This window comes from Silurus aristotelis, assembly GCF_946808225.1.
Source record: "Silurus aristotelis genome assembly, chromosome: 14".
Lineage (NCBI taxonomy): Eukaryota > Metazoa > Chordata > Actinopteri > Siluriformes > Siluridae > Silurus > Silurus aristotelis.
In genome coordinates, this window is record NC_139587.1 from 28,605,829 (window position 1) to 28,615,828 (window position 10,000).

General features: G+C 39.7%; 2 protein-coding genes across 2 annotated transcripts in view; one reads left to right on the plus strand and one right to left on the minus strand.

Annotated features, from left to right (window-relative positions):
* The window catches only part of LOC310737037 (A-kinase anchoring protein 13), a 68,575-nt gene that overhangs the window by 33,635 nt on the left and 24,940 nt on the right, over nt 1-10,000 (minus strand). The window contains 3 exon segments of the mRNA XM_083561170.1: nt 1,321-4,417; nt 5,855-6,047; nt 9,428-9,611. Of these exon segments, the coding sequence (XP_083417296.1) occupies nt 1,321-4,417; nt 5,855-6,047; nt 9,428-9,611 (3,474 nt within the window).
* sv2bb (synaptic vesicle glycoprotein 2Bb) overlaps nt 1-10,000 on the plus strand; it is a 79,949-nt gene that overhangs the window by 1,194 nt on the left and 68,755 nt on the right. The gene's annotated exons all lie outside the window — the stretch shown is intronic.

A 10,000-nucleotide genomic window follows, 5' to 3' on the forward strand; every position in this document is an offset into this window, starting at 1 on the left:
GTGTGTGTATGATTGTGTGTGTGATTTGGGGTGTGTGTGTGTGTGTGTGTGTGGGTGGGTGTTTGATTTGCTGTGATGGTAAACAGCAGCTCTGACAGTAGTGCAGGTTTATACCACTAACACTATACCCTCTCAGTTTTTCTCCCTTCTCTAGCCATCCACACACTTTCTCTTTCTGTATCTCTCTCTGTCTCTCTTTCAGTGTCTCTGTCTCTCTCTTTCTCTGTGTGTGTGTGTGTGTGTGTGTGTGTGTGTGTGTGTGTGTGTGTGTGTGTGTGTGTGTGTGTGTGTGTGTGTCTCTCTCTTTCTCTCTGTGTGCGTGTTATAGTTATTTTTTGTTATTGGTAAATGAATTAATACATAATTATCATAATAATCATAATTATTAATTTAATTAATTTAAAATATTCCATATAATTAATAATTAATTCATTAATTATTCTCAGATTTAATTTTAATGTATTTATTATTACTTTTTATTATTATTATTATTACTTTTTATTATTATTATTACTTTATTATTATTATTATTATTATTATTACTTTATTATTATTATTATTATTACTTTATTATTATTATTATTATTACTTTATTATTATTATTATTATTACTTTATTATTATTATTATTATTATTACTTTATTATTATTACTTTATTATTATTATTACTTTATTATTATTATTATTATTATTATTATTACTACTTTATTATTATTATTATTATTATTATTACTTTATTATTATTATTATTATTATTATTATTATTACTTTATTATTATTATTACTTTATTATTATTATTTTTATTATTATTATTATTATTATTATTATTATTATTTATTATTATTATTATTATTATTATTATTATTATTTATTAAGGGTCTACACTCCATCTAACGAACGAATGAATATGATGTGCGTCGACCTTTTTTGTTATAGGTGATGATGATGATGATGATGGCGATGATGATGAACACGCTTCACTGAAAATAGAAATTAATAAAGAATAAACAAAAGCTATTGTGTGTGTGTGTGTGTGTGTGTGTGTGCACAAGTGCGATAACGGCGCTCCGTCTACTTTACGGCCCTGAGCAGGACCTTCTCACAAAGAGCTTTGTTCTAAACAGGCTTTTCAGGAGCTATTCTGAGACACGAGGTCATCGAGACAAACGTGAACGTGGGTGAAGGTAACGTCACCGAGACGTCAGCGTGTGAGCAGATGAACGACCTCCGTGAGTCGCATGGAATAAAAAAATAAATAAAAAACAACAGAAAAAAACATCTCCCTCCTGACCTGGAACTGATATTTAATCTCGTCTCACCTGCTATTTGCTCCTCTTTTGGTTCCTTGACCTTTTCCTCCTCCTTCGCCTGATGTTTCTCCTCATCCAGGGCTCCACTTTCACAAATGACATTCTCCAAAGGTGGTACATCCTGGATTAAACCACTATTCACTTCCACAGAAGAGCAGACATCCATATCTAATCCACTACCACTATCCAAATCCACTGGCTGGTCGAGATCTGAGATCTGAACTAATCCAGGAGTGGGAACGTTCTCTAGATCCAAACCTGAATCATCACCTGAAACCGGAGCATCCAGACTCGTAGTCTCCGTGTGAACTAGAGCTTCAGCTAGACAGCGTTCCACCTCAGTGCTCATGAAGTCCAGTGTGGTCCTGAGGTTCTCCTCACAGGCTTTCTCTTCACACTGGGTGTGATGAGGTGTTTGTCCGATGCTCTCCTCACAGGATGTGACCTCAAGTTGCTCTTGAAGAGTCATTTCTCCACATGTTATCAGCTCATGATTTGGGCCTTCAAGGTCACCCTCTGAGGTTGTGACCTCAAAATTGGGATCTTGAGATGTTTCATTTTTTCTCTTCTCACAGGTCATGGACTCAGCTTGTTTGTCTAGAACATTTTCCTGAGATCTGTTACCCTCAGAAAGTAGATCACAAGATGTTTCTCTGATTGCTTCCTCAGAAGTTGCGATGAGATCATGATTGAACTCAGGAGTTCCTCTAATGCTTTCTTGGAAAGTTGTGACCTCATGCTTGAGGTCATGAAGATCATTTCTGCTTTTATCAAGATGCTTGAAATGGATGCTTTCATCATGTCTGTTCATATCAGGATGAGGAACATGAGACGCTATTCCAATTGTGTCTACTGAGGATGTGATGAGATCATGAGGGAGGTCAAGTGATGTCTCACGACTGCTATCCTCTGAGATCTTTGGTTGTTGGTCTTGAGTGCTTTTCTCTGAGGTTTTAGCCTCAGGAAGAGGGTCAGGAGATGTTTCCACAGTTGTCTCCCCAGATGATGCAATGAGCTCATGAGGGACATCAGGAGTTCCACTAATGCTCTCCTCAGAGGTCATGACCTCAAATTGTTCTAAGGTATCTTCCTCAATCTTGTTAACTTCAAAATGAGGGAGAAGAGGTGTTTCTACAACTGTCTCTGTAGATGTCACAAGTTCAGGCTGTAGGTCTTCAAATGTTTTGTTAATGACTTCAGAATGCAGCTCGGTGATGTTCTTAGAAACTGAAATGGAAGGAGATAACGGTTCACAAGGCAGTGATGCAATTTCTGGGTTCTCACCGAGCTGTGAAGGCACCTTCATCAACTCCTCCTGAACATCAGAATACTCAGGAGGTTGGTCATGTTCAATTACTGCTGTTCCTTCAAGGTTTTCCATTTTAAATACAGAATTACATGTTGGTCCCTCAGCCGATATCTGAGATGGTTCTGATCTCTCACACTTCTCGATAAACTCTGGTTCCAACTTCTTGACCTCCTCCTTGTTCTCCTCCATCTCTATCTCCGTGGAATGTGTAGTGGAGGCTTCTGAATCAGCGGCACTCACTGCTTCTCTCTCGATATTCTCTGAGGTTGTGCTGTCAAGGTGAAGATTAGGAGGGCTTCCCCTGATAGTCAGTTTGGAGAAAGAACCACACAGAATCATTACAGGAGACTTTTTTGAGATTTCACACAATTCTGGCATCTCTGTTTCCACCTTCTCACCCACCTCCATGGTTGCTCTTGAACCTGCAGCATGGCTAAGATCCACAGAAGCTGGAAATAGCTCTTCAATGGAATCATTCATTTTGATGGAACCATCGACTGAGAAATACTCACAGGGCGACTCAGGAGGTGTCTGGAATGCTACTGGTTCCCTTTCAAGCTGTGATTCTAAACCACATCCTGCTTCTTCAGACCTCAAATCAGGAGAAACTTTTGATCTTTGGTCCAAAGCAAAGAGCAGAGACTGATATGAGCTTCCTGAATCTCCGATCTGGTCCATGGCATCCATGATCGGAAAGTGCTTAATTTTAGCTTGTGGCTCACAATGCTCCTGAGATGGTTCCTTGGTAGGTATTTGAGAAGTTTCATGTTGGATATCGCTTTCTGAATCTGGCAAAAAACATTCCTCAGTTTTAGGAAATAAAGTCTGATGATCCATTCGAGTTTCTCTTATGTGTTCCTCAGCCACAAGGGGAACATCAAGCACTAATCCCTCAGCTGGTCCTGGTGCTGCATCGGCAAAGTCTTGGCACAGTGGAGAAGGTTCTTTCTGAATGGAAACTAAGCTCGACGGTTCTGAAGTTTGTCGCAGAGCTTCAATTTGGTCTCTCGAAGTCATATCTGGAAGCTGGTGGACATCCGGAGACGGTTTGAGGTGCACATCATGGACCGGCCCTGGAGCCATGGTGAGTCTTTGAGAATCCCCACTAAGGTCCTGATCCAGTTTTGTGGAGAACGTGACGTCGTTGCCGTTTCCTGTTTCCTGGACCTGGATCTCCGGCGCGTTTTCTGATTCATTAACATCCAAATCTAAGTAAAATTGGGAACGCTGTTGGCTTCTTGTTTGTCTGTGGAGCATCTGCGTTTTCCCGGTTTCCTTCGTGGAGTCACACTCTCCTTCCCTTTCCTCTGGTAAGTCCCCTCTCGCCTCGTTCTTTTCTTCTTTCTCAGGGAGGAGTCCCTGCGTCTGACCCATCGTGTTGCCAGATTTGACTTTATCCTGCACCTTTGTCTCGGAATCGGCCAGCGTACGAGGCGCCTCCCTGATTTCTCTCGGCTCGCTATCTACTTCCTCCTGCTGCTGCTCTGTACAGGAAACGCCACTGACAGACGCAAGGTGCTCCGACTTGCCTACACACACTCCCGCACCCTCTAATCCCAAAGTCCGCGTCTTAGGATTCCCAGAATTAAAGTGGGACGCCTGAGCTTCCAGAGAGACCTCCTCCTCCTCCGAACGCGTGCTGCCATTCGTACACCGGCCGCTTTCTGTTTTAGTCTCGACTTCCTGATGTTCGCACGACGACGCTTTCTGGAGGGAGGCGACTTCAGAGGGAGTCACCGCAACAAAATCCCGGCTCAGGATCACGGGCAGGGACTGGAGATGCTTCGGAGATCCTGCCTGAGGAGACACAGAGGGCAGATCCGAGGGGTTAAAAAACACAGAACAAGATGGAAAAAAGGAGGAAATTAGAAAGAAAAGATGAAAAATGGAGAGAAAGAAATGAAAAAGAGTTTCATATGAAATCTAATGAAGTGTGAAATTTTTTTTAATGAATTTTTTTTTATTTAAAAGTTTACATTTTCTTTAAATTATATATTTACTTTTTAATTAAATAATTTGTGAAATTTGTTTTGATAAAATATTTTTAAACATGGGTAAAAAAATAAAAATAAAATAAAGCCAAATATTAAATTTTTTATCCATTAAAATTAATAAAAAATGAATCGATAGTTTAATTGCAATTATGGCGTTTAGCAGACGCAAAGAGCAAATTTTAGTAAATCTAAAAGTCGGAGTGTGTGGCGATTTGGAGTGTGTGTGTGGCGAATCGGAGTGTGTGAAGGAGAATCGAGAGGCAGCTGTGACTCCATGTTTATGTAGGAGGTGAATACACCTACAGTACATGCACTGTTTACCTGTGTGTGTGTGTGTGTGTGTGTGTGTGTGTGTGTGTGTGTGTTTCTTTCAATATATTTCCCTTTTTCTTTTGGCAAGCAGAACGTTTACATAAACCTGTAACTGTACAGGATTGATCACTCAGGGCTATTAGAAGAGTTTGTTGCTGATTGGTTGAAAACAATCCATTTACATTTATGGCATTTGGTAGATGTTTTTAAGGGATAAGGGCCTTGCTCAAGGGCCCAACACCGGCACCGTGGTAGCTTTGGGATTTAAACTTGTGACCTTCCGATCCATAGTCCGATGCCTTAATCACTGAGCTCCACCTCCCGTAGCGATACAAATACAACATGAACTTTCATACCTTTTTTCTCTTGCTTGCACTCCCTGAGGGAGGAGTTAATAACAGTGCTTGTTGCTGATTGGTTGAGAATGTACCAGTAAAAGCAAGGCATCAGAAACAGAATGTTATGTTTTTATATCTTTCTTTTAATATCTTAATTTACTTTTATTTATTTCATCTTTCGGCATGTGTAAATGCACCTGCTGAGTTTCAAAAACAAGCAATGTCTAGATGTAGATGTTCTGGTTGCCAAAACTGGTTGCCAAATAATTGGGAAATGTATAGAAAAAAGTATCAACACACACACACACACACACACACACACACACACACACACACACACACACACACACACACACACACAAAGATAAACAGAGTGCATGTACTGTAGGTGTATCCACCTCCTACATAAACATGGAGTCACAGCTGCCTCTTGATTCTCCATCACAGACTCCGACTCACCACACACACACTCCGACTCGCCACACACTCGCCACACACACACTCCGACTCGCCACACACACACACACTCCGACTCGCCACACACACACACTACTTCAAAAGTCTCGGTGGTGTAAGGTACAGGTGATTACCTTGCTGTGGTGGTGAGAGCGGGCGTAGCGCCGCAGCTCCTCCACGTCTCGTTTAAGGTCTGAAGCGTCTCCGTCTGCCTCGTTCTCTACCGTCAGCGTGAAAGTGTTGAGCCTCGGGTGGTGCAGGAATGCTCGGCCTGCTGGGTAACACCGCCTGGGTGCTTTCGTTTCGAGGTGCGGTGAATTCTCAATCCTAACACACACACACACACACACACACACACACACACGACGCCCATGTGAATCAGAGGCACCACACCTTCAACACCTACATAGAACCACACCCTCTCTTTCTCATTTTCTCTCATAACACACTGAGCTGTCAATCACAGCACATTCAACACACACACACACACACACACACACACACACACGTGCATACCTGGAGAGAGCGACAGAGTGTATAATAAGGTGTCTCTCTTTTAAATATCGATGCTGCTGTGAACCTGACATGTGTGTGTGTATGTGTGTATGTGTGTGTATGTGTTGTAACATGTTATCCAGACGTGCATCCCATGTGTGAATACTGTAGAAAACCGGTTTCAGCACAATACATGGAAATAAACACTTCTGCTAAATGAGTAAAGAGAAATAAAAAAAATTTAAAATAAAAACAGAAAGAAGCAGAAGAAAAACACATCCTGCCATTCGGCCTCTTTTAAATCACATTTATTTAATTTTATTTACTTTTATTATTACTTTAAATTATAAATACATTAAATATTAAAATACATTATTCTAATCTAAATAACGGACAATTATTATTATTATTATTATTATTATTATTAATATATTATTAATATTAAGTCATACCCCACTTTCTACTATTTTAAAGCTTCAACTTAATTACATTTATTTATATATTTATTTATTTATTTTTATTTATTTATATAATAATACCTTGATGGCATTTTTTATTAAATCTTTAACAAATGTATATATACACAATCCAAATGCCAAGAAAGTGTAAATAAAAACAAAGCAATGATCTGCACATCTTTAAACCCACATTTTATTTTCCCAATAAAATAATTTTTCACATGTACAATTTTAAGCAAAAACATAAGCTTATTTTGAAGGTAAGACTGGACAAAAGACTGGGAAAATGTATTGTTATTAAAATTAAGCAGCTGGAAAAAATCTTTTTAACTAATGAGGTTAAATAGCAATGGGGCAGTAACATGAATGGGTAAAAAAATAAGAGAATCTTATTACCGTGTCTACAGAAAATATCATCAAAAGTTTCAAAGAATCTGGAGAAACCAATCAGGGAAAATCAATAGTGGATGCATCATCGGGTCCTCAGGGGCCAGTGATTTAAATCCTCTGGTCCACAGGTCATTTAAAATGTACTGAGGCAAAAAGGAAAACTGTTCTATGGTCAGACAAATCAAAGTTTTTATTTCTATTTGGAAACCATGAAAACCATGTCTTCCAGACTAAAGAGGAGCGGGACCATCTGGCTTGTTATCAGCACTCAGTTTAAAAAGGCACAGCTCTGATATTATGGGAGAACATTAGTGCCTGTAGAATGGGCAGCTTGTACATTTTGAAAGACTCCATCAATGCTGAACGATTTAAACAGGTTTTAGAGAAACACATCCTTCCATCCAGAAAACGGCTTTTTCAGGAAAGGCCTTGTATATTTGAACAACGCTGACGGCATACTGCATCTACTGCAATAGCATGACTTCGTAGTAGAAGATTCCAGGTGCTGAACTGACCTGCTGCAGTTTAGACCTTTCACCATTTGAAAACCATCAATGCTTAAGGAAACAAAAAACACAACAAAGGACACCCAGAACTGTTGAGCAGCTAGAATACTGTATCAGACACATATGGGACAATATTTCTCTCCCGAAACTTCAGAAACTAGTCTCCTCAGTTCCCAGATGTATACAGAGAGAAGATGTGATGCTACACAGTGGGAAACACGGCCCTGTATAAACGTTTTTGAGACGTGTTCAAGCCAAAATTAAAATTACCCTATTTATTCTTTCATATAGTTTATTTGCTCAGTTTCAAGGATTTGCAAATCATTGTATTCTGTTTATATTTACATTTACAGAGCATCCTAACTCTTCTGGAATTTGGGTTTTAAAGAGAGTGCATCACATTTACTTACTTATTTATTTGCTTATTTAGAAAAGCTGATGATTATCAGTAACTGTCAATAAAATAAATAAAAAAAAAATCACATGCATATCCAGGGTAAGATTATGCTTTGAGGGAAGTAAGACACTCCCAAAACCCAAATAACTTCCTGTCTCATGTCTTTTTACCCCAAAAGTGTTGCCTCTGGCAACCTGACAAATTAGTGCTATCGCTAATCTTTACACTTCACCAGGTCTGTGCAGGAAATAGCTAGCGTTAGCAACAGGCTGAGTCAAGAAGACCTTTTAAACTAACATCAAAATTAGTCACTGCCATGGCAACAAAGTCACACACACAAACAAAAAAACACTGAGTCAGAAACACGTACTAAAGCACAGAGCAAAACACACACGCACACACACACAGTTGAACATAAACACACACACACACACACCCTTAAAACCTCACACACAAATAACTGAAATAACCGATAAATGTGTTATAAAAATGTGTTACTGAAACCTCTTTCAGTTACAAAGCACCTCTCACACACACACACACACAGTGTAATTGAGCATTAGCACACACATACCCCTGAAACTACACACACACACACACACACACACACACACACAGTGTAATTGATCATTAGCACACACATACCCCTGAAACTATACACACACACACACACACACACACACAGTGTAATTGAGCATTAGCACACACATACCCCTGAAACTACACACACACACACACACACACACACACACACACACACACACACACACACACACACCCTTCTATGATGGGCAGGAAGACAGCACTGCCACGCTAATGCAGAGACATTTTTAGCCACAGGTGCTGCAGAAACATACAATAGTTTGCATGTATACACACACACACACACACACACACACACACACACACACACACAAGTTTAAACAATAAACCAACTTCCTCTCACAAATGACCAAAAAGATAAGGCTAATGGATATGAACTAGCCAGACTTTTCTCTAGCAGGCCAGTGTGTGTGTGTGTGTGTGTGTGTGTGTGTGTGTGTGTGTGTGTGTGTGTGTATACACTCAGGACTCGTACCCATCATTAATTTACCTACACGTCTCACTCAGGAACTATTCACTTCAACTGTGTGTTTAAGCCAAAACAGGAGCACGAGTGTGAACTAAACAAGAGCACTATAAGAGCATGAACTATATAATGAATATTATACACACACACACACACACACACACACACACACACACACACACACAACTGTACTTTCAGTAGTATATAAGAGAACACACACACACAAACACGAGTTATAAGAGAGTACTTTACACACAACTGTACAAGTGTGTACTATACACACACGTGTACTATATACATGTCTTATGCCAGTTGTGTTCTACAAAAAAACTCATATGTGCACTATGAGTGTGTGTGTGTGTGTGTGTGTGTGTATACGCACGCATACTCACTCTGAGAGCAGGTGTTGTAGCTGTGTGTGTCCTCTGCTCTGTGCCAGTCGGGCAGGTGTGTATCCATTTTTGTTGGCAAGTTGCAGAGCGTCTCGTCCTCCAGGCTGCTGCAGGAGGAACAGAGCGACTTTCCGGAGACCTCGACGAGCCGCAAAGTGCAGCAACGTCTCCTGAGGACAGAAATCTGACCAGGAAAAAAAAAACAATCCTTAAATAGAAAAGCAATCAAATACCACAAGTTTGTAACATTCATCAGATCTGAGAAACTAAACATAATACTGTTATTAATAATAAATAATAATAATTTGTTTCACACGTTACAACCAGAAAGCCAGCAAGTCAAGATTCTACTACTTCTGCAGAAACGTCAACACCGTATTCACGCAGTAAAAAGAATATTCAGGAATCCAGGACCTTTATTTAGGAACTTTTGTCAAAACACTGTCCAACTTTTTGTCTGGAACTCAGAAAAACACTAGCAATCCAGGAACTTTCAACATGAGGACTGAGGGATTTATTTCAGTAGGTTAAAAACTGAAGAAACTTTTTTAAAAACATTTTCAACAACTGCTC